General features: G+C 44.4%; 1 protein-coding gene across 3 annotated transcripts in view; it reads left to right on the top strand.

The window, feature by feature from the left end:
• The first annotated feature begins 13,553 nt into the window (after window positions 1-13,553).
• LOC140398376 (ADP-ribosylation factor 2-like) overlaps window positions 13,554-26,061 on the top strand; it is a 33,670-nt gene continuing 21,162 nt past the window's right edge. The window contains exons 1-3 of one of the 3 annotated variants that reach the window (XM_072486995.1): window positions 13,554-13,649; window positions 19,995-20,156; window positions 22,986-23,096. In XM_072486995.1, coding sequence (XP_072343096.1) covers window positions 20,021-20,156; window positions 22,986-23,096 — 247 coding nt within the window. In that variant the 5' untranslated portion in view covers window positions 13,554-13,649; window positions 19,995-20,020. Of the gene's footprint in view, window positions 13,744-14,184; window positions 14,303-19,994; window positions 20,157-22,985; window positions 23,097-26,061 lie in introns of those variants that run through there. The other 2 variants (XM_072486994.1, XM_072486993.1) reach the window with 2 other exon arrangements.

A 26,061-nucleotide genomic window follows, 5' to 3' on the forward strand; every position in this document is an offset into this window, starting at 1 on the left:
GGTAGAAATCAGCCCCAGCATCGGCTGCCTTGCATAGGAGCCGTTTGATGATATGTACTCCCTTCTCTGCTTTGCCGTTGGATTGGTGGTACAGGGGACTGGACGTCACATGGGCAAAATTGTACCACCTGGCAAAGCTGGATCATTCTTGGCTGGCGAAGCAGGGGCCATTGTCCGACATAACCATGAGCGGGATGCCGTGTCGACCAAAGGTTTCTTTACATGCACAAATGACTGCAGACGAGATGAGGTCATGCAACCGTATCACCTCTGGGTAATTCGAAAAGTAGTCCACACTCAGGACATAGTCTCTACCCAGCGCGTGGAACAGGTCGATGCCCACCTTGGTCCATGGTGACGTGACCAACTCATGGGGCTGCAAGGTCTTACGTGGTTGGACCGGCTGGAAGCGCTGACAAGTGGGGCAGTTGAGCACTGTGTTGGCTATGTCCTCATTAATGCCGGGCCAGTACACTGCCTCTTGGGCCGTCGGAGGCACTTTTCCACGCCAAGGTGGCCCTCGTGTAGTTGTTCCAGGACAAGCTGGCGTATGCAATGCGGGATGACAATGCGGTCCAGTTTTAGAAGAACCCCGTCTACTACCGCCAGATCATCTCTGACATTATAGAATTGAGGGCATCGGCCCTTGAGCCACCCGTCCGTTAGGTTGCGCATGACACGCTGTAGCAAGGGGTCAGCTGCCGTCTCGCGGCGAATTTGGATGAGGCGTTCATCCGAGGCAGGTAGATTGGAGGCCGTGAATGCCACATGGGCATCAACCTGTCAGACAAATCCCGCTGGGTCACATGGAGTGTTGACTGCCCTGGAGAGGGCGTCAGCAATGATGAGGTCCTTGCCTGGGGTGTATACCAGCTGGAAGTCGTATCGCCGGAGCTTGAGAAGAATACGCTGGAGGCGAGGCGTCATGTCGTTCAAGTCTTTCTGTATTATATTGACTAGTGAGCGATGGTCAGTCTCGACGGCGAATTGAGGAAGTCCGTACACATAATCGTGAAACTTAATAATATTGGTCAGAAGGCCCAGGCACTCCTTTTCTATCTGCGCGTAGCGCTGCTCCGTGGGGGTCATCGCACGTGATGCATATGCAACGGGGGCCCATGATGAGACCTCATCACATTGAAGGAGCATCGCCCCAATGCCGGATTGACTGGCATTGGTCGAAGTTTTGGTCTCCTTTGCTGGATCAAAGAAAGCTAAGACCAGGGCCGTGGTCAGTTTTGCCTTGAGTTCTCTCCATTCGCGCTCGTGGGCAGGGAGCCATTGGAAGTCTGTCGTCTTCCTGACCAGGTTCCTGAGAGCCGTGGTATGAGAGGCGAAGTTAGGGATGAATTTCCCTAAAAAATTGACCATGCCCAGAAATTGGAGGACCGCCTTCTTGTCCTCTGGTGTTTTCATAGCTGTGATGTCCGCATCCAGCTGCACACCCAATTGGGAGATGTGGTCCCCGAGGAACTTAAGTTCTGTCTGACCAAAAGAGCATTTGGCCCTGCTGAAGCAGAGGCCATGCTCATGTATACGTCTGACTACGCGCTGGAGGTGACTCACATGCTCCTGCGGGGTGGTGGACCAAATGATTATGTCATCAACATAGAAGCGAACACGTTCAATACCTTCCATCATTTGTTCCATAATCCTATGGAACACTTCTGATGCAGAGATAGAACATAGAACATAGAACATAGAACATTACAGATGATCCCAAACGGCATCCTGTTGTAACAATATCTTCCAAAGGGGGTGTTAAATGTACAGAGTTTCCTGCTGGATTTATCGAGCTGGATTTGCCAGAATCCTTTTGAGGCGTTGAGTTTGGTAAAGAGCTTGGCGCGAGCCATCTCACATGTGAGCTCTTCGTGGTTGGGAATTGGATAGTGCTCTCTCATAATATTGCGATGCTCACACTATTTTCATGTTGGGGTGGCAGGGACAGGCTGGTAACAGGCCTGAGGTGGAAATAGAGGTGATCAGAAGCTAAAGTGAGCAGAAAGGCATGCCTCCATTCATTGGGATATTGGCCTCGTTCTATGAATGAGTGTGAGGCCCCCAGCCTCACTCCTAACTATCTCACCCACCTCAACCTCTCATGGCCATGCCCCTCCATGGCCCTTATAACCCCATATGCACCATATCCTCCTTCACCCCCTCATCGCACACCCACTCCAGACCCTCTCCATTCACCTCATATTTCCCCTCTACCCTGCTATTTTCACTCACCCAGCATCCATTATTCATAGAATTCATGAGTTCTCCAATAACATTGGGAAATCCTTGAGATGCTCAGAAAACTGTCAAAATAAACAGTTACTCAAAACCACTTAAAGAAGCAGTATTATATTAAGAAGTCATCAAACTGTCAATATAAACAAACTCATTCAAAAACTACTTCAAAACTTTATCATATGAATACACCATAAAACTGTCAAAATAAACAAATTTACAGGCCCCTTGGCAGATGTGTCCACAATCCCTGCTGTGCTGAATCCATTAGTGGACTTGAAGGTCAGTCAGGCATTCAAAATGAGATTCCATTGTACAGATATGTCACACAACATCCAGAGCTGAATAAATTAAAGACTTTGACGTCATTCAAAGAGCTGAGCCATTTGTTCAAGTTTTGTAAAAGGGGAGCATATATCTCAGTTGAAATTTAATGCCATTTTTAAAGTAAAATGAAAATTGACACAATACAATCTGAATATTATTCAATGTAGAAGAGCAATTTATCCAGTTGATAACTCTAATGTACTTGAAGCTTTTAATTTTCACAATGCTGGTTAATTTAATGGTTATTTAAATTTTCAATCTGTCATGAGTATTAGAAACCTATATAGCTTGCCTACAGCATTTTGTTATTTCATGTAAAATTGGCAATACCTCTTGAATGTACCTGTCAAATGGTTCCTGCCTGCAATTCAAGGATCCCCCATGGTTCACGATACCTCTGAGCTGGTTTGAACCACATCACCTTGAGATGCAAACTCAACACCATCAAAATTGCACGAGATCTGAAATGTTCGCTTCCGCAAAGGAGTTAGCAACGTCAAGTGGATGTAGGCTCACGACCTGGACCCTTATCCCACTCTATTCAAAGTTGCCAGCGACGGAAATGTTGGCAAGAATCACAGATTGGGGCCTGTATGCCATTTTTAAAGTCCACCCAACATGGGTTGGCCCAGCAGCGGGAAGGGAAAATCCAGCCCATAATGTTGTAGATTCAAGACTGATTCAAAGATTTGAGTACATAATCTAGAAAGATACATGACGTGGTTCTGAGTGAGTTCAGCCTATGTGACTATCAAAGGCTGTGACTGCCTGTTGAGACTGAGGTAAATAATCAAAAGATATGATTAGAACAAGAGTAGGAATACCTCTTACAATTGTAGGTGTAGCCATCAGTTGTAAAAATACACATAAACTTAAAATAATTTTTAGGAATTACAAATGTTCACTGCTTACTCAATCGCTTGATAGAGTTTTTACTAAGTTGATAGAGTTTTTTGAGGTGGTGACAAAATTAATTGATGAGGGAAAGGCTGTGGATATTGTTTACATGGACTTTAATAAGGCATTTGACAAGGTCGCTCATGGCAGACTGGTACAAAAGGTAAAGTTAGGGCAGCATGGTGATGCAGTGGTTAGAACTGCTGTCTCACGGCGCCGAGGTCCCAAGTTCGATCCTGGCTCTGGGTCACTGTCCGTGTGGAGTTTGCACATTCTCCCCGTGTTTGCGTGAGTTTCGCCCCCACAACCCAAAGATGTGCAGGCTAGGAGGATTGGCCACACTAAATTGCCCCTTAATTGGAAAAAATTTATCGGGTACTCTAAATTTTAATTTAAAAAAAGGTAAAGTTGCATGGGATTCGGAGTGTGCTATCTAAATGGATAAAGGACTGGTTTGGCAACAGGAGACAGAGAGTAACAGTGGAAGGGATATTTTCAGAATGGAGATCTGTAACAAGTGGTGTTCTACAAAGGATCAGTGTTGGGACCACTGTTGTTTATAATATATATAAATGATCTGGAGGAAAATGAAAATGGTCTGATTAGCAAGTTTGCAGATGTCACAAAGATAGGTGGAGTTGCAGATAGTGAAGGGGACTGTCAGAGAATACAGTAGAATATAGATAGATTGGACAGTTGGGCAGAGAAATGGCAGATGGAATTTAATCCGGACAAATGCGAGGTGATGCATTTTGGAAAACCAAATTCAGGTGTGAATTATACAGTAAATTGCAGAACCCTTAGGATCTGGTGTTCAGGTTCATAGTCCCATGAAAGTGGCAATGCAGGTGGATAAGGTGGTCAAGAGGGCATACAGCATGCTTGTCTACATCGGCCAGGGCATTGAGTACAAGAGTTGGCATGTCATGTTACAGTTGTATAAAATTTTAGTTAGGCCACATTTGGAATATTGCGTGCATGTCTTGTCGCCACACTACCAAAAGGATGTGGATGCTTTGGAGAGAGTGCAAAGAAGGTTTACCAGGATGTTGCCTGGTCTGAAGGGTGTTAGCTATAAGGAGAGGTTGAATAAACATCAGATTGTTTTCATTGGAAAGACAGAGGCTGAGGGGAGTCCTGATTGAGGTCTACAAAATTATGAGAGGTATAGACAGTTTGAATAGTCAGAAGTTTCTTCCCAGTGTGGAAGACTCAATTACAAGGGGGCACAGGTTCAAGGTGAGAGGGGGAAACTTTAGGGGAGATGTGCGGGGGAAATTTTTCATGCAGAGGGTAGTGGGTGCCTGGAATGCGTTGCCAGTGGAGGTGACGGAGGCAGGTACAGTAGCAATGTTTAAGATGTCTCTTAATAGACACATGAACGGGCAGGGAATGGAGGATACAGATCATTTGAGCAATATGTAGCAGGTTTAAATAAGGAATCTGGATCGGCGCAGGCTTGGTGGGCAGAAGGGCCTGTTCCTGTGCTGTAATGTTCTTTGTTCACACATAGAAGAGAGAGACAAAAAGCAAATAAATCACCTGACTCATCATCTGATGAATTCTGTGACCTCAACATCATACACATACAACTAATATGTGTCCTGAATCATGGGTGGGATTTCCCATTGAAACCACCCCTCGCTGCCAGGAAACCCACGGGCGGGGGCTCCCAGTAGGAAAGCGAATCGCAATGACTGGAGAATTCCAGCCCATATCTCTTCCATTAAAGAAGACAAGGGATATATTATTTTATGACTCAATAAAACAGAACACACAAATAAACTCTGAAATATAACCTGAACAAATCATCCACACTGGATCACCAGGGTGTTTTTCTTGAAGTGGTTTTGCACCTTGTTAGAAAATTACTGCTGTCGTTGCGTCAAGGCTACCAGTCCACAAGTGTTTTCCTCAGTTGAATATCTGGGCTGTCGATGGGCAGAAAAATGGTAGCAAAGTTGGAGGTTAATATAAGTTCCAGAGATGGCAAAAAAATAGACTTTGGACCAGGGTATGACTTATCAGACAGGAACCGAGCTGGAGCTGAAGCTGAAAATCCAGTGGAACCAGTAAGACAATCATAAACTCAGCAGATACAACAGGGCTAGAGATAGGCTGTAGGCTAATCCTGAAGCATCTCAGATGAAATTTTGTTCTTTAAAGGAAAGACCAAATGAAACCTTTGTAGAATTTGCTGGGGAGAAAATAAAATGCTGTGGGACCAGTGGTTTCGATCCCTGAATTTCGAGAATGTGAGGGAGCTAATGATACTGGATGAATTTTGCAATGGCATCCGGATAGCTGTTAGATCATACATGGAATGTCTAAGGTATATGAAGAAGTGGTTCTAGCAGATGGGTTTGATATATCATACAGACAATTAGGGGCAATAGATCTCCATTGTAAACCCACTAGGAAGCTGGAGGAAGAGGCAAGAATCTAGGAGAAGGCAGAAGCTGTTCCAGTCAAGGAAAATGCTAAGCGTAAAGAATAAAAGTGTAGCGGTATGGTAGCACAGTGGTTAGTACTGTTGCTTCACAGCGCCGTGGACCTGGGTTTGATTCCCGGCTTGGGTCACTATCTGTGCAGAGTCTGCACACTCTTTCTGTATCTGCGTGGGTTTCCTCCGGGTGCTCCGGTTTCCTCCCACAGTCCAAAGATGTGCAGGTTAGGTGGATTGGCCATGTTAAATTGTCCTTAGTGCCCAAAATAAATTTAGGTGGGGCTACTGGGTTACGGGTATCGGGTGGAGGTGTGGGCTTAAGTGGGGTGCTCTTTCCAAGGACCAGTGCTGACTCGATGGGCCGAATGGCCTCCTTCTACACTGTAAATTCTATGACTGTGCTGCAGCAGGCACTTGATCATGCTGATCTTGCCAAACTCCCAAAAATTACTGTGGTCAAACATGAGGAGTTTATTGTCAATAATAAACAATTGAAGGAAAAACTGTTTCATGCAGAGAACCAACTTTCACGCATGAAAGGTGACTTTGCTAATGAAAATGAGAACTGATGAGAACCCTGGAGTGTTGGTCACAGGAAGTAGAATGGTTGAATGAGGACTTGTAATGTCTAAATGATAAACTTGTAGAAAGAACTTCAACAAAAATAGATCTTGATGAACTTCAAGTGTCAGAAGCCCCTATTAAGTATCATGAAAAACGCCTTGAAAAGGAAAAGGATTTGTTGATCAATCAGAACAGTTGGTTGAATGTTGAATAAAAAACCAAGGGTGAGATTTTCCTGGAAATCTTCAAAGGCCAATAGCAAGCGGGAAAAGTGGTGATTAAGCCACTGACAGCAATGGTGGCTTTATCCACCGTATAGTCCAACACGTCAAGGGGCAGGCCTTTTGATGTATTGCTGGTGGGATGGCCTCTGATTCACCTGCCCCACCAGCAACTTAGTGCCTTGAGGATCAGGGTGGCATTTAAAAATTTTTAAAGACCACCTCAGTGGAAATTAGTTCTCCCTGGAAATCCCCCCCTCTCCCTTTGTCGGTGCCCGGGCCTGACCCCCCCCCCCCCCCCCGAGCGATGCACTCACCTGAGCTCCCCTGGGTGGTCTGCTCACTAGGTGCATGCCTTGGGAGACCAGCCGGGCTTTACGCCATTCTGCCCTCATGCTGACGTGACTAGCTTTTCTTTTTTTTTAAATTTAGGGTACCCAATTTATTTTTTCCAATTAAGGGGCAATTTAGCATGGCCAATCCACCTACCCTGTACATCTTCGGGTTGTGGGGGAAAAACCCACGCAAACACGGGGAGAATGTGCAAACTCCACAAGGACAGTGACCCAGAGCCGGGTTCGAACCTGGGACCTCGGCGCCGTGAGGCAGCAATGCTAACCACTGCGCCTCCGTGCTGCGCGTGACTAGCTTTTCTGACTGGGAGAGGGTGGAATGATTCAGTCATCGAGGCCTGATTACGATATGCTAATTCATTCAATTGACGTTCCCGACACTTTGACGTCGGGAAATGCGGCCTGTCACTGATGGGGGAGGGGACAATCATGTCATGTCTTTACGTCGACTTAAAACGTTATTTGTCTATTTTCGCAAGTCTTTCGGCTCCTGTCGTCGGACCTGCCTGATGCAATCAGGAGTGGAGAATCCCAGCCCAAGACTAATGAGTTGGTGGAACTCAATTGAGAAAATAAGTTGTTATGCTTGTATAAATGTTCCGCAAATAACTCGAAAACAAAAAGATCTAAACTCACCAGAATAAAGGTTCCGTTTTTCAAGCGTCAGTGAGAAGTATACGAACATGCGCAGAAGACTGTCGCTTATCTCGTGGATAAACTAGAAAATGACTTGAGTAAAGAGAAGAAAACTCCCTCAGTGTAAGCTTATTCATCAGTTGCCGATCAAATCAATGAACGGAGAAAGTCTGTTGAGGAGGAAATGAGTGAGAGAAAATCTGGAAGCTGGTTGCCATTCAGACATACATAGTTTCTGTCACAAACCTAAAGGACCAATTGAAGGCATGTTTCCATTATCAGAGGAAGAGTACAAAAAACCCTGGGCGGGATTCTCTGATCCTGAGGCTAAGTGTTGGCGCCGTCGTAAATGCCGTCGCGTTTTACGACGGCGCCAACAGGCCCCCAGGAGCAGCTATTCCGAACCCTACAGGAGGTCAGCATGGCACTGGAGTGTCCCACGCCGCTCCAGCTGCCGATACCGGCGTCAAATGTGCACCGCGGGTATGCGCATGCATGCTGCGACCGGCGCGAATGCGCGCATGGCGGCAGCTCCCTTCAACGTGCCGGCCCCGACACAACATGGCGTAGGGCTACAGGGGCCGGCGCGGAGCAAAGCGGCCCCCAGCCCGAGAGGCCGGCCCACTGATCGGTAGGCCCCGATCGCGGGCCAGCCCCCCCCTCCCCCCCAGGGTCGGAACCCCCCCCCCACCAGGCCGCTCCCGAAAGGATGCACACCGAGGTCTGGCCGGGTAAGACCACACGTGGACGGCGCCAGCGGGATTCGGATTTTATTTGCAGCCACTCGGCCCATCCCGGGCGGAGAATCGGCGGGGGGGGACGCTCACCGGAGAATCGGCGGTCCGCCGAGTCGCGCGATTCGCGCCCGACCCGGCGTGGGCTGAGAGAATCCCATTCCCTGTGTTCTTCTGCTTTAGGTTGAGAAACTCTTGCAAAGGTCAGTATTATCATATAGACTAATACCAATGAATTGGTTTGCAGTTACCCCAGAAAAGGTGACAACCCCCAGTACAAAATAGAGATACAAGCTGGTCAAGGTGTTTGATCCCTAATCAACCTCACCAATAACTTGGGGCTCTGACCATGGGTCATAACAATGGATGGTTTGAGAGGCTCCGATTTGGTCTCATTGATGACTGTTCAGTGACGTCCTTCGATGTCTTGATGAGGCTGAGGTCATTACAGGTGTTTCGATCAGAAGAGAGAATTTCTGACTAAATAACATGTAATGTTTCCATTATGTGTTTTCTCTAGTGTTAGAGCATTGCTTGTAACATGCCTATGTCTTCACCTTGACACCTTGTACCTTTGACAAAAAGTCATCCAGACTTGAAACATTAGCTCCCTTTTCTCTCCACAGATGCTGGCAGACCTGCTCAGATTGTCCAGTATTTACTGTTTTTGTTTTAGATTCCAGCATCCGCAGTACTTTGCTTTTATTTACTTGCACCTTGATCTCTCCTGGAACATATAACTGGGTTTCAGGTGCCCTCAATCATTATTTAGCTAGCCGTAGTTCTTTATCAGACAGGACTGTTACACTTCCTCCTGTATCCAATTTGAAATTAGTGATGTATCCATTGACACAAATGTCCCAAGTCCAGAATGTGTATCTTTGACCTCACCGAGGAAACATTGTTGGTCCTCTTTTTGCAGAGATTCCTCTATTTCATTAATGGCCTTATGTGTGAAGATTCTCTCGTTACCCTCTGTGCATCTAGAGATTTTAGTTCTGCACATCTTTCCACAGTGTCCAAACCTTTTACAATGAGAGCATTCTTCAGTGCTTGCAGGACACTGTTTGCGCTTGTGGGCTTTTTGACTCCATAGCACTAGCATCATTTAATGCAGTGTTCTTCAAACTTTTTTTCCGGGGACCCATTTTTACCAACTGGCCAACATTCGGGACCCAACCCGGCCGACCTGCGCAACCCACCATTTTCTCTTGCCTTGTTTGCTGCTGACAAAAATGGAGGAAATGGTTTTGGGTCCCTTTGGCCCTCGTACACGCTCCTCCAATGGAACCTGGTGGATGAAGGTGAAGCCTTCCGGTGTTGGAAAGTATGGAGTCTCCGTCTATCCAAAGTTCTGCATGTTTTTCCTGTAAAATTTTACCAACTAAATCCCCCCCGAACTTGTAAAGAAAAAGAAAAATGAAGTGAATAAAATAAATGAAAAAAATAAAAATTAATTGAATAAAATGAATAAAACCCCCCCGAACTTGTAAAACAAAAAGCTGCGACCGTTTAAAAAAAAGCGGCCGCACTGCGCATGCGCATCGATGATCGGGCACGCATGCGCAGTGCGGCCATATTTGTTTTGCATGATCGCGGCCATTTTGAAGGCCTCTTGCAGCCGGCATTATTAACAGCTGGCTGCTGCGGCTGTTGCATGCAGATTTGCGCGATCGGGAGCACTGCGACGGACGGCACCAATACCCACGCCCCCTACCCACCCGCGGGTCGCGCCCCCGAGTTTGACAATGCCTGATTTAATGGCATCTTGAGATTTTATTCTGTAAGGTGTCTTTTTTCCTGGAGTGTCTTTTACATTTTTTTGTTGAATAAGCTGTACCATCATTGGGGGCTTTCTGAACCATGGTTTGACTTTTCCTCTTAATATGGCCCTATTTTGTTGACGAGCGTCTGGTTGTTTAAACTAACTAGACAGCCTCTTCCAAAATTAAGGCTTCTTTGCAGTGCAGAAGGTCAGTCAGGGTATTATCTGTAACCCTGACTATGGTGCAGTCTCGTATCAGTTCAGATTTAAGATCACCCCTGGGCAGCACGGTAGCACAAGTGGCTAGCACTGTGGCTTCACAGCGCCAGGGTCCCAGGTTCGATTCCCCGCTGGGTCACTGTCTGTGCGGAGTCTGCACGTTCCACGTTCTCCCCGTGTCTGCGTGGGTTTTCTCCGGTTGCTCCAGTTTCCTCCCACAGTCCAAAGACGTGCAGATTAGGTTGATTGGCCATGATAAATTGCCCTTAGTGACCGAAAAAGGTTAGGAGGGGTTATTGGGTTATGGGGATAGGGTGGAAGTGAGGGCTTAAATGGGTTGGTGCAGACTCGATGGGCCGAATGGCTTCCTTCTGCACTGTATGTTCTATGTTGTACTTGCCAATCAGCAGGATTACATAGACACCAGTGCTGGATCACCATGTCCGTAACCTTCAGCCAATTGATGAGTCTTTGATAAAGGTTCATTAGGTTTCTGGACCTTTTTGCTGAACTTGGCTTTCTAATATCTTGTTTCTCAGTAAATTAAAATAATTATCAAAGACTTTGACTTCTTTGAATTTGACTGATGTTTCATTGATGCCTTGTTTTGCTATCATCAGCAATTGCTCCAATAGAGTAGAATAATATATTCACTTGTTTAGCCTCTGACTAATCATTCAATTCTGAATCTTAAGAACCTCTTCCTCCAGGATGCTCAATTCTGTATCTGAGCTGGTCCTTCCTTGTGCCCAAATTGATCCGGCAAGGTGACTTTGGAACCTGTAGCTGTTTTCAGCTCTCAGATTATGTTTTTTAAAAAAATATTTTTTATTCTCCTTGTTTTTCACATTTTCTTCAAAGTTTACACCTACCAACAATCAACGGTTACAACGTCAATCCTCTTATCAACAACAACAATCCCATCCTCCCACCAACCCACAAACAACAACCCACATCAACACAAACATCAAATTAAAAAGAAATCAGGAATCACCCATCACCATCAACATAAACAGTCCCCCCCCCCCCCAACGCCCCCCTAATGTTCGATGTCATCCAACTCTTGAAAGTGCTTAATGAGTAATGCCCATGAATTGTAGAACCCCTCCATCCTTCCCCTCAGTTCAAACTTCACCTGCTCAAGAGTTAAGAATTCATGCAGGCCCCCCCCCCCCCCACCAGGGCACAGGGTGGAGAGGTTGACCTACACCGCAACAGGATCTGCCTTTGGGCGATCAATGAGGCAAAGGCTACAACATCTGCCTCTGCACCCGCTTCCAACTCCGGCTGGTCCGACACCCCGAATATGGACTCCAGAGGGCCCGGGTCAAGTTTCACGTGCATCACCTTAGAGATTACCCTAAAAACCTCCTCCAGTAATCCTCCATCTTAGCACAGTGGGCTAAATAGCTGGCTTGTAAAGCAGACTATGGCCAGCAGCACGGGTTCAATTCCAATACCAGCCTCCCTGAACAGGCGCCGGAAAATGGCGACTAGGGGCTTTTCACAGTAACTTCATTTGAAGCCGACTTGTGACAATAAGCGATTTTCATTTCATTTTTCATTTCATCTTTGGACATGACCAAAACATATGAACTGTTCTTCTATCCCCTCAAAGAGCCGGCTCATCCTCGCCTTTGTGAGGTGTGCTCTGTATACCATCTTCAGCTGCATCAGCTCCAACCTCGCATATGAGGTGGTGGCATTCACTCTCCGGAGCACCTCACACCAGAATCCCTCCTCCATATCTTCTCCCAACTCTTCCTCCCACTTTGCTTTGATCCCTTCCAGCGGTGCCTTCTCCTGTTCCAAAATAACCCTGTAAACTGCCGACACTACCCCTTTCTCCAGTCCCCCTGTCATCAGCACCTCCTCCAGCAATGTGGAGGCCGGCTCCACCGGGAAGTTCTGTATCTCCTTCTTGGCAAAGTCTTGAATCTGCATGTATCTAAACATTTCCCCCTGCTCCAGCCCATTACTCTGAGATGGTGTGTCTTGATTTTTTAGACTTTGCTGTAGTAATGGGGTTTTCCAAAACTGATCAGCCTTTCTTTGATACCCACTGCAGTCGTTGACCCTTTTTGGTAATCATTTCTAAACTTTGCATACTTCTTAAACAATTGCAAAGTGACTACTAAACTCTGTGCGCTGCTTTACTCCTGCTGGAGAATCGTTTTTAAGCAGCTGATTTTTTCCCCCCAATGGAGCCATACGACCATCATGTGTAACGGTGCTGACTTTGGACCCGGGTTGTGGGTACATCGAAACTTGCATTCACTAAAATTTGAATTTTCCCAATCCTTCCTGCCTACTGTACCATTAATTTGAAGATTTTGAGCCTATTTCAATGTTTGCTCAGCTTTCCTCGATCACCGCTAGGTTCTTTGACTCTGCTGCTGGTTCGGGCTTTTTCATGGGCCACTAGATGCTCTGGTGTAGTCCATAGCAAGACTGAACAGTTGACCTTGCCCCTGTCTCTCAGCCTCCATGTCTTCAACGGAGCTCTTTTGCTGATTTTCAATTGTGTTACTGAAGTCTTCAGTTTTAGCACCTTTATTCCCCAAATCAGACTTGCAAACTTTTTTAAAGTCGACTTTTGGAATGTAGTTACTGACTATGAAACAATTGCAGAGACAAAGAATTGTCTCAACAGTAACTGGTTCATTGGAGGAACATAACTATGTGCAGCTATGCAAGAGTAGGTATTACTCAGTCTCAACTATGATGATCGTCCCACCAAACTCTCGATCATGTGATTCTCTCTTACATCATCCTGCAGGCCCTGTTTCTCCAGTCCCACACATTAATAATCCTTTCAGCCCGAAACATCCTGATACTACAGAAAGTGGAATTACCAGACTGGAGATTATTATCTTTGTTTACATCGGGCTCAGGATTGAATCGTAGCATTATAACAATTCTCAAAGTGAAGTCAATATTCAAAAAATTGACAATGGGCAAAAAACAAATCCAACCATTTAAACCAGGAACTTCCTTATTCTGGCAACGTGAAAGAAGCAACTCCCCTGTGTTGCAATGCATGAGTAACAGGATTGGCATGGGAACCATTCCAAACCACGACCGCCCCCCTCCTCCCCGCCCCGCCCAGTGGGCGCCACGCTCCGCTCGCGGATTGGCTGCCCGGGCTGTCCATCAGCCGCAGCTGGTGGTTGGGGGCAAGTGGACGTCATCACGCACGCCAGGGGAAGCCGTTGGCTGGAAGCGGACCCAGGAGAAAGAGAGTTTGGGGTGAGTGAATCTGGATCCGGGAGGGAGAGGGGGTCGAGGGTATACGGGGCCTGGATGGATAGTTATGGATATAGAGATAGAGCAGACCAGTGAGGTAGGTTTTTTTTTGTATCTAGGTGGTTGAAGAAATGCCGACCGGGAAGGGAGAGGGAGGGTGAATGCGGACCGGGAGGGTGAATGCGGACCGGGAAGGGCGAGGGAGGGGGAATGCGGACCGGGAAGGGAGAGGGAGGGGGAATGCGGACCGGGAAGGGAGAGGGAGGGGGAATGCGGACCGGGAAGGGAGAGGGAGGGGGAATGCGGACTGGGAAGGGAGAGGGAGGGGGGAATGCGGACCGGGAATGGAGAGGGAGGGGGAATGTGGACCCGGCAGGGAGGAGGCCATTTTAGCGGCAGGACTGTGGAATTTAGGAGGGGGCGGGCGGATTTAACAGGCAACAGTCGGGGCGGCTCCTGGGTGCGAATTGGTTTTGGGGTGGGGAGAGAAAGCAGAGCAGCGCCGAGGGGTTATTTGCCAGAACCAAAAACTCCGAATTGAATGAAAGCGGAAATGGAAAACTGGGCCCAGTGGTGGCCGCCCTGGATCTCCGGCCTAGACCCGAGCGGGATTCTTGCCTCCAAAGGAAGTGGATCTCGCGCTATTCAGACAACAAGTAATGTCAACAGTCCACAGGGGTGGGGTGGTCTCTCATCACCAGCCTTGGCCAACACTTGCTGTGAACCGGGGGCCGCGGATACTCCAGTAGCCGGATGTGTGTTCTGAGGGCAGATGGACATCCTCTCCTGGCTTTAAATGGATTTAGATGAGTGGTTGGGAGATCGTTTATAAATCAACAAAACATCGCCAGTTGTCCCTTTGATTTGAGTCAACAACTGAGGCCCATACATCCACTTTGGAAAGGGTGTGCCCAGATTCTGGGCCTTTGAAATCTTTGAATCTTCAACCTTTGAAAATGAGGGTTGGAGGAGGAAGGAGGTAGAATATTTGTGTCACAGCCCCAAAAAACTTTGGATATGAACACCTTTAACCTGACAAATTGGCTCACAGCACGGAGGACCTGGGTTCGATCCTGGCCCTGAGTCACTGTCCATGTCATTCTCCCCTTGGCTGTACAGGTTTGACCCCCAACAAGCCAAAGAAATGTGCAGGATAGGTGGAATGACCAAGCTAAATTGCCCCTTAATTAGGAAAAAAATTGGCTACTCTAAATTTATAATTAAAAATAACTTGACAAATTGGCAATGCTGCACTGCTACATTCTGATCAAAGTTAAATCAATTAGCAAAAATAGTTTGATCTCTTAAAGCCTTAAAGGAGTTTGGAATGTATTGACACAGTAGTGTGTAAAGCAGTGAATTAATTTGGAAATAGCCTGGTACAAGTGGCTGCAGATAGCTTAAAGCATTTTGTGCCAGAAACAAGTATGTTCTATTCTAAATAGAATTCAGTAACATTTGATAGAACCTTTTTATCCTCAGCATTGTGGTGTACCTACACCACAGCAGACAGCGGTTCAAGAAGCCAGCTCATCATCACCTCGATGGCAATTAGGAATGGCATTTGAAAGACTAATAATTTTGTATCTATTTCCCTGCTACTGCATTTTAAAAATCTAGTTTAGACCAAAATAGATAACTTGTGTTAAAAGTGAAATTTTTCATCTGCTGGTTGGACATGTTTTTCATCAATGGAAACTTTATGAAAATCTTTTCAATAATATAGGGACTTTAGAGTAGATCATTTAACCCCTCTAGTGTGTTCTGCCATTCAATGAGATTATGGTTGAGTTGTAACTTGACTCCACTTTCCTTTTTGATTAATAAAAATCTTATCAATTTCACATTTAAAATGAACAATTATCTAACATCAAATGCCATTTGCTGAAAAGGTTTCCAAACTGCTAACCAGCTTTGGTGTGAATAGAAGTTCTCTTACTTTATTTCTTGAAAGCCCTGCATGTAACATTTTGAGCTGTCCTCTCTATTCCTACTGAATTTTAATCAGTAAAGGGAATGCAGGAAATTGGAGTTGAGGATTATCATGCTGAATCAGTCATCATCTCATTGAATGGTGGAGCAGACTCAATTGGCTGATTGGCCGATTTCTGCTCCTACACCTTATGGTCTTCTTAGACATTCCAATCGGTGGAAGTAGTTGCTCCCTATCGAACTTACCAGTTTCCCTTAATATAATTGGAAACTTAAAGTAATTCATACAGCCTCAAGTTCTGGCAAGCCTGCCCTTAAAATCCGTGTCATTTAGTCCAGTTTTTGCTGGTTTATTTGATTGGCACCCCAACTACAAACATCCACTCCCTTCTCCATCGGCACACAGTGGCAGCAGTGTGTATCATCTAGAAGATGCATGGCAGGAACTCGCCAAGGCACCTTGAACAGCACTTTCCAGACCCATGACTACCACCCCCTAGAAGGACAAGAGCAGCAGACCCATGGGGTCACTACCACCTCCAAACCACACACTATCCTGATTTGGAAATGGTCACTGTCAAAATCCTGTAACTTCCTCACAGCACTGTGGGTGGACTTGCACAACATAGATTGCAGCGGTTCAAGAAGCCGGCTCACCACCACCGATCGGGCAATTAGGGATGGGCAATAAATGCTGGCCTAGTCAGCAATGTCCACATCTCACAAATGAATTAAAAAAAGTCCTCAGCCTGGAGGTTTGAAAATGGATGTTTTTAATTCTCTATTTTACTTTAAACATACATTAATATTTGCTGGTGTTCGCAACATGGAAAATGTTTTCACTTTAGACCCACCATTAACCACCACCTTTCTGGGCCTTCCTCGTATCTTGTCCCTTTTACATTCAATCAGAATTTTACACACCCACCACTTTGCATTAATCAATATTTCTCAAACAACAATGAGATTAATCAAGGCTGGGGAGACTAAGTGCAGACTTGGCGACCACTTTGCAGAACACCTTTGCTCAGTTCACCAGTATGATCGCAACCTTCTGTTTCTTGCCATTTGAACCCAGCACCTTGCTCCCATGTTCACATGTCCATCCTCGGCCTGCTGAAATGCTCCAGTGAAGCCCAGTGGAAGCTGGGGAAGCAGCATATCATCATCCGATTAGGCATGTTGAAGCCCCCAGAACTTCACATTGAGTTCAACAATTTTAGATGATCTTTCTCTTCCATCTTAAATCTTTAAAAAAAATATACCATACATTTATTGTCTCAGTGGAAAAATGAAGTGTTGATTTTGACAGAAAGGATAGGGCGGGATGGTATAAATTAAAGGGAGAAATTCTAAATTAGCTGCAGGAACAAAGGGACCTTGGTGCAGATGTCCGTAAGCTATTTAAGGTGGCAGTGCATATGCACATAAGCCATTTAAGGTGGCTGTGCATGTTGTGCAGTTAATAATGCATATATTCTAGGTTTTACTAATGGGACATTGAATGCAAGAAAAGGAAGCCCTAGTAAACTTGCCTAAGTCATTGGTTGGGCCTCACCTGGAGTGCTACGACCAGTTCTGGGTGCCATACAAAAAAAAATGGAAATTGCTTATTGTCACGAGTAGACTTCAATGAAGTTACTGTGAAAAGCCCCTAGTCGCCACATTCCGGTGCCTGTTCGGGGAGGCTGGTACGGGAATTGAACCGTGCTGCTGGCCTGCCTTGGTCTGCTTTAAAAGCCAGCGATTTAGCCCAGTGAGCTAAACCCAGTGAGCTATACTTGAGCAAGGATGTGAAAGCATTGTCGGGAGCACAGACTAGATTCACAAGAATGATTCCAGGGATAAATAAACTTTGCCTGTGAGGATAGATTGACTAGGTTGAGTCTCTTTTATTTGGAGAAAAGACTGAGAGGAAATTTGATAAGAGGTATTCAAGATCCTAAAGGGTATGGACAGTAAATATTCCTTCTCGAGTGTATGTCAAGAACTAGAGGTGACAGATTTAAATTAATGGGCAAAAGGAGTAAAACCAAAGGGTGGTTGGAAGCTAGAAGGAACTCTTGAGAGGATGGTGGAAGCAGATTTGATTGTGGTATTCATAAGGGAATTGGATTGCTATCTGAAAAGAGAGACTGGAAGGTTATGGGGCTACGCCAGGGGAGTGGTATGAGGTAGATTCTGGACTGTATGGCATCTTGCATAGTAACAGTCCTGTGATTCGGAGAATATCTTTATTTATGTATCTGAGCATTTTACATAGCGCAGAAGCAGGCTCGATCAATCTGTGTCCATATGAGCCTCCTTCCACCTTGGTTCTTTTTATCTAAATAACACATTCGTCTATTCATTTCTCCCTCATAAATGTGTTTTAACTTCACCTTAAATGCATCTTTACTAAGTGCCTCAACAACTCCCTGTGGTAGTGAGTGCCACATTCCACCATAATGATCTTTATTATTGTCACAAGTAGGCTTACATTAACAATGCAACAAAGTTACTGAAAATTACCTAGTTGCCACACTAGGTATTGGTAAAAATGCTCATCCTGTTCTTAAATCTCAGTTGAAATGCTCACAGCAATCAAAAGATATTCTTTGTGCCTGTTCAGGTACACTGAGGGAGGATTCGGAATGTCCAATTCACCTACCAGCACGTCTTGTGGGAGGAAACCGGAGTGCCCGGAGGAAACCCACGCAGACACTGGGAGAACGTGCAGATTCATCACAGACAATGACACTTGGAAGTGTCAAAGTTTCTTAAAAATTCCTTTGGGTTTAATAGTGATTTATTTGTATTTATGACCCTTTTCTATTCTTGTTGGTTCTTCCTGGAAGTTGTATCTGCTCAGTTTTGGTATCAACCTCATCTATCTCTTTTGCACTCTTTTTTTTTTCACTGAGTAAAGAATATGCATTTCCTTTTGATGAAGGTCCACAAAGGCTCCAGTTCCAGTGATCACATAAGTCAAAGTGTTGTATACAATCCTTGTAACCGAGAGAAACATCTTTGCATGGTACTCTTTAAGCATATCTTAACCAAAGTTCTGCATATGTTTAAACATAATTCCTCTGGTTTTGAATTCTGTAACTCTGTAAATGAACCCCAGTGCCTTGCACTTTGAAATGAAAATCGCTTATTGTCACAAATAGGGTTCAATGAAAAGCACCTAGTTGCTACATTCCGGCACCTGTTCGGGGAGGCTGGTACGGGTATTGAACCGTGCTGCTGGCCTGCTTGGTCTGCTTTAAAAGCCAGCGATTTAGCCCAGTGTGCTAAACCAGCCCCTTTCTGTGACTGTCGACTGTCAAACTGCGTTTCTGTTTTTAAATGATTTCATGAATTTGTATACCTGTATTCTTTTGTTCCTCCGGCTCATTCAGACCTTTTCTTCCCCATGTACACCAATTTCCCCCTCTTTATTTTTGCCACATGCAGATTTTGAAATTATGCCCAGTAAACCCAGACTAGAGCATTTTACGTATCACAATGCTGATTGTAATCTAACACTCGTCAATGCACAAAGAATATCTTTTGATTGCTGTGAGCATTTCAACTGAGATTAAGAACAAGATGAGCATTTTTATCAATAAAATTATGTGCAGTAGAAATCAAAGTGCTTTGTTGCTAGGTATTGATATACAAGCATTTTATTGAATTTAATAGTTTTGTTTGCTTAATGTTAATAAGTTTTGTGATTTTGACCAGTTTCAGATTTATTCAATCATAATTTTTATTGCAGTTGACAGCACATTTCTTGAAATGGCAGTATTTGTGACAGCAATGGGAGATTAAGCATCCACTCTTTCTGTATTAAAATTTGACTTGTGTTTAATGATTCGTGTCCACAAAATCCTTTACTGTAATTTTTTTAATTTAAATCTATTTTTTCCAATTGAGGGGCAATTTAATCTGGCCAAACCACATACCCTGCACATCTTTGGATTGTGGGGATGAGACCCATGCATACACGGGAAGACTGTGCAAACTCCACACGGACGGTGACCTGGGGCCAGGATCGAACCCGGGTCCTCGGTGCTGTGAGGCAGCAGTGTTAACCACGGCCATCATGCCGCCCCCTTTACTGTAATCACATGTAAACCAAGAAGCTGCAAACTCAAATATTCTAATGGGAACGACAACCAATAAAGATTTTGGAAATGTAAATTTTTTATGCAATTTTACCTTAAATAGTAATTGCAAAATGCTCACTCTTTATTTAGGAAGAAAAGGAACAAATGGGTCTGTTTATTTTATCTATTGCTATAACATTAACAGCTTTGTGTTCTGACCAAGAAGTCAAATATCTATACTGGTGGGGTATGGTTAGGTTTATCTTGGGTGAAGCAGATCACACGTGAAGAGAAGCAATACTCCCAGTTCAGCAGAATGTTAAAGCTGCTTTTTCTTTTTTAGGACTGATCAGAAAAAACAAAGACGGCATGGGGAATTTCTGGTCCCGTTTGTTTGGGAAGAAGGAGATGCGGATTCTTATGGTGGGACTGGATGCAGCAGGCAAAACTACAATTCTATATAAACTCAAACTTGGGGAAGTTGTAACAACTATCCCCACTATTGGTAAGGGATGGTACTTTACTTGAATGAAATTAGTGGTAATTCATGAGGTAAGACATGTTCTGTGGAGAATAGCGTAAGTCTTGTCTGATGCTATGGAAGTAAACTTTAGGAACAGAGAAACTAACTTGTGGGACAGTCAAACTCAATGTACGTGGTGGGCATGATCCAACGTGTTTGCACTTGGTATTTGCCACATTCTGCAAATGTTATTTGGACCACATAAACTGGAAATTGTGTACGTTTTTCAGATGTTCTGAATGTAAAGCAGGCAGAATGTATACCATTTTCTGGACAGGAGATCCTGCTTCTGGTTTGTACCAGTGGCATTTCGGCCTCATAGTGTGCATGTTGACTGTTTGAAACAATGTTGGAAGCATTTTAAAATGCTGGGGACTGTTGGAATTTGCTAAACAGCTGGTGGAGAAAGTGTGTTTTACTTCCTTTCAAAATGACCCAGCTCCAGAGCACTACTCCAGGTTATATACATACATTTAGAAGCAGGAATAGGCCATTCAACCCTACGAGCCTGCTCTACCATTCAAAAGATCGTGGCTGATACGATTTTAACCTCAACTCCATATTCTTGCCAACCCCAGATAACCTTTCACCCCCATGCTATCAAGTTTCTATCTAGCTCTACCTTAAAAATATTCAAAGCCCTCTGCCTGCACTTCCTTTTGAGGAAGAGATCCAAAGAGACACGGCCCTCTTGAGAGAGAATTTCTCCTTATCTGTGTTTAAATAGGTGACCTCTCATTCTAGATTCCCCCCAAAAGAGAAAACATCTGTTTCACATCCATCCTGTCATGTCCCCTCAGGATCTTATGTGCTTCAATCAAGTAATCTCTTGCTCTTCTGAACTCCAGCGGATACAAGCCTAGCTTATCCAACCTTTCCTCATAAAACAACCTGTCCATTCCAGGTATTAATCTAGTGAACGTTCTCTGAGCAGCTTCCAATACACCTTTCCTTAAATAAGGAGACCAATGCTACACAGCCAGGTGTGATCTAACCAAAGCCCTGTATAATTGAAGCATAACCTCCCAACTCTTGGATTCTATTTCCCTCACAATAAACAATAAAGTATTATTTGTTTTCCTAAAGACTTCCTGTATTTGCATATTAACCGTTTGTCCTTCAGACACTAGAACAGATCCCTTTGCATCCTGAAGCTCTGCAGTCTTTGCCATTTAGATGACATAGTTTTAAATTCATCCTGCCAAAATTGACAATTACTGCCAACTTGTATTGAGCCTACCTGTATCTTGCTGCTCGCATATCAGCTGTGGCTCATTTGATAGCATACTCACTTGAGTCTGAGGGTTGTGGGTTCAAGTCCCACTTCAGGAAAAGAAGGCCGACATTCCACAGCAGTACTGAGATGGTGCTGCACACTCTGCACTATCTTTCAGATGAGAAATTGAACCAAGGCTACCCTGCCCCCTCAGGTGGATTTGAAATAACCCATGGCACTGTTTCAAAGAAAAGCCAGAGGAGTTATTATTCATCTGCTAGCTAATGTTTATTTCTCAATCTCTTTGCAAAAGCAGATGATATGACCACATCTCATCCCTGTTTGTGGCAATTTTCAGTGCACAAATTGGCTATTTCCTAAATTACAACGGTGGCTAAACTTCTGAAATACGTAATTGGCTGTAAATGTTTGAAACATCCAGGGCTGGATTCTCTGCCGGCGGGATGCTCCGTTTTGCCAGTAGCCCGGGGATTTCCCAACATCATCGAGGGGCTGCCCCACAATGGGAAACCCCATTGACCAGCCGGCGTAATGGAGCGTCCTGCCGGCAAGCTGAAACAAATGTGACGCGGCGGGGCGGAGAATCCAGTCCCCAATTTTCGTGAAAGGTGCAATATAGATGTGAATCTTGTTTTCTCAGGGACATTGTAGTGGTGCAGTGGTTAGCACTGCTGCCTCATGTCACGAGGACCCGGGTTTGATACTGGCCCCGGGTCACTGTCTGTTTAGAGTTTGCACATTCTCCCTGTGTGTGCGTGGGTCTCAACCCCACAGATATGGATTGGTTATGCAAAATTGCCCCTTGGGGAAAAAAAAAAAATGTTTTCTCTACTTATTGGAGCTTACGACGTAAAAATGATTCAACCCAAAGTAAATTTTTAGAATCCCAATACAGTTGAAGTTGTCACTTTAAAACTGTTGACCTTTTTGACAAAATGACTTTAAACTTGCCGAGTCCAGAAAATGTAGATTTTGAATAATTAATTTATAGGATGTGGGTATCACGGGCTAGGCCAGCATTTATTGCCATCCCTTTTGCCCTTGAGAAGGTGGTGGTGAGCTGCCTTCTTGAACCGCTGTAGAATTTCTGCTTCAGGAGCTTAATACAATCTTTGTACAGCTTGGACACAACGACTGATATCTTAATCAAATGCTTTTCTGTCTTAATGTTTGGCTATGCTTGTATAGCAAAAATTGGTTCAGTTCTTGGCCAGCTACTAAAGTACAACAAATGCTTTGCAATATCAGTGAGCATGATTGTTCCCTTGAACTTCAAATACTGTGCCTTTATATAAAAAAACACAATGAATTTGTGCATTTTTGGCCAGGAGAGCAGAGGATGCACAGTATGATCTGTGGTGACTCTTAATTTGTCATTACGTCTATTTGGTTCTTCCCAACAGCACAGCTGAAATGCAGGTCTACAGTTTCAAAGCTAAATATAGTTAAATGTTTAGATTCTGAAGCATTTATCGTTGAGAAGGGATGTGTTGCATGGTGAATGGGTGTTGCTACCCTTATGTTTAAAATTTAGTATGTAAATTGTGGCATTGTTGTTTTCTTTAATGTTGCAGGTTTTAATGTGGAAACAGTAGAATACAAGAATATAAGTTTCACAGTGTGGGATGTGGGCGGTCAAGATAAAATTAGATCCCTCTGGCGGCACTATTTCCAGAACACACAAGGTATGAACTATAATTTTCGACAGGTATGTATCAAGTCGGAATAAATTTCAATTCTTTGCTACTGAAGTTTCTGTTCCGTATTTATGGAATATATTTTCCAACCCCAAAGTTGCATTTGGGGTTGCCATTTACTTCAAATAATCTAATCTAGACGCTTGGATTCAACATCCCATGTCTAAAGAAAATAAGATGAGGTAGGATCTTCTGTGTCCAACTTAATCTCAACAATGGCATGCCTCCACACTGCATTGTAGTCTGACCTCAATCCTGAAATCTTGAACCGATCTGAACCCTAACCATCTAACTTAGTGGGAGTGCTGAGCCTAGGATGATGTCTTCGCAAGAAGAGGGTAGTGGAAGCTATTCTCAATTAATTTGAGTTGGTTCAATTGCATGAATCCGTTTACATATTAATCTCAACACTGCTGTTTTTGGATTAGATAACCTTTGGGCCGCTCCAGATGTCCTGCCTGCAAATATTTAGCATGTCCTTACTTGAAAAACAGAATATAGTTCTGAAATGAAAACAGAAGATGCTGGAAATACTCAGCCGATCTGACAGCATCTGTGGAGAGAGAAACAGAGTTGACATTTCAGTTTGAAGAACCTCAGAGCTGAGAAAAGTTAGAAATTTAATAGGGGTTCTGCGTACAGGGTGGCTAAGATAAGGATAAAAATAATGATTTGTGATACTTTGGAAGACAGGAGAGATTCTTCCGTGGCCAAAGGGAATGGTGACGGAGAAAGAAAAGAAACGACAGATTAAAAGCCAAATACTGCAGATGCTGACAATCTGAAATAAAAACTGGAAATGCACTCCACAGGTCTGGCATCATCTGTGGAGAAATAAACAGGTTAAAGTTTCAAGTTCAATATTACTATTTGAAAAGAGTTCCTGTCCGAAAACAAAAGAGAAAAACAAATATGCAGGAAAGGGAAAGAAAATTAGGAGGTTTGGGAGAGGAGAAAACATTTGCGGTCCAAAATTGTTGAACTTGTTCAAAAAGGTGAATAATGCAGATTCTGACTTCAGAAGGCTGTAAAGTGCATAATTGAAAGATGAGGCATTGTTCCTTGAGCTTGTGTTAAGCTTCCCTGCAACAGTGAAAACAATCAAAACCTGTTACGTGGCCAACCCTTTTCCCAGTTCTGATGAAGGGTCATCGACCTGAAACATTATCTCTCTCTCGTTGCCGTAGCTCTTCCTCCTCTTACACACACACCCACCCACCACCACCGTCTCTCCACAGATTCTGATTAGTTTTTCCAATATTTTCCGTTTTTTATTTAAGTACTTAATAATGATCTTTATTGTCACAAGTAGGCTTACATTAACACTGCAATTAAGTTACTATGAAAAGCCATAAGACCACTTAATAACAACCTTTATTGTCACAAGTAGGCTTACATTAACACTGCAATTAAGTTACTATGAAAAACCATAAGACATAGGAGCAGAATTAGGCCACTTGGCCCATTGAGTCTGCTCCGCCATTCAATCATGGCTGATATTTTTCTCATTCCCATTCTCCTGCCTTCTCCCCATAACCCCTGATCCCCTTAATCAAGAACCTATCTATCTCTGCCTTAAATACACTCTGTGAATTGGCCTCCACAGCCTTCTGTGGCAAAGAGTTCCACAGATTCACCAGCCTCTGGCTGAAGAAATACCTCCTCATCTCTGTTTTAAAGGATCATCCCTTTAATCTGAGATGGTGTCCTTTGGTTCTAGTTTTTCCTACAAGTGGAAACATCCTCTCCACGTCTACTCTATCCAGGCCTCGCAGTATCTTGTACGTTTCAATAAGATCCCCTCTCATCCTTCTAAACTCCAACGAGTACAGACCCAGAGTCCTCAAATGTTCCTCATACGACAAGCTCTTAATTCCAGGGATCATTCTTGTGAACCTCCTCTGGACCCTTTCCAAGGCCAGCACATCCTTCCTTAGATATGGGGCCCAAAACTGCTCCCAATACCCCAAATGGGGTCTGACCAGAGCCTTATACAGCCTCAGAAGTCCATCCCTGGTCTTGTATTCTAGCCCTCTTGACATGAATGCTAACATTGCATTTGCCTTCTTAACTGCTGACTGAACCTGCACATTAACCTTAAGAGAATCGTGAACAAGGACTCCCAAGTCCCTATGTGCTTCTGCTTTCCGAAGCATTTCCCCATTTAGAAAATGATCTATGCCTAGATTCCTCCTTCATAACCTCTCACTTTTCCACATTGTATTTCATTTGCCACTTCATTGCCCACTCTCCTAGCTTGTCCAAGTCCTTCTGCAACCCCCTTACTTCCTCAATACTACCTGTCCCTCTACAGATCTTTGTATCATCTGCAAACTTAGCAACAGTGCCTTCAGTACTTTCTTCCAGATCATTAATGTATATTGTAAAAAGTTGTGGTCCCAGCACAGACCCCTGAGGCACACCACTAGTCACCGGCTGCCATCCTGAAAAGACCCCTTTATCCCCACTCTTTGCCTTCTGCCAGTCAGCCAATCCTCTATCCATGCCAGGATCTTATCCTTAACACCATGGGCTTTTAACTTATTTAACAGTCTCCTATGCGGCACCTTGTCAGAAAGCCCCTAGTCGCCACTTGATTAGAACCCCGTGATGGGAGAGCATTGAATATATCAATATTGATTTTAAACTAGCGAGCAGGAATGGTGTAGATTTGGATTGTAGTCAGTTTTGCACTTGGTCTGATTTTACTTTTTGCTGAAGCCAATTGAGTAAAATCAAACAGGGTCTAAAAACTGGACGGTGTGGTAGCACAGTGGTTAGCACTGCTGCTTCACAGTGCCTGGGTCCCAGGTTCGATTCCCGCTTGAGTCACTGTCCATGGAGTCTGCATGTTCTTCCCGTGTCTGCATGGTCTTCTTCCGGGGGCTCCAGTTTCCCCCCATAATTCCTGAAAGAAGTGCTTGTTAGGTAAATTGTACATTCTGAATTCTAC

This window comes from Scyliorhinus torazame, chromosome 21, assembly GCF_047496885.1.
Source record: "Scyliorhinus torazame isolate Kashiwa2021f chromosome 21, sScyTor2.1, whole genome shotgun sequence".
NCBI lineage: Eukaryota > Metazoa > Chordata > Chondrichthyes > Carcharhiniformes > Scyliorhinidae > Scyliorhinus > Scyliorhinus torazame.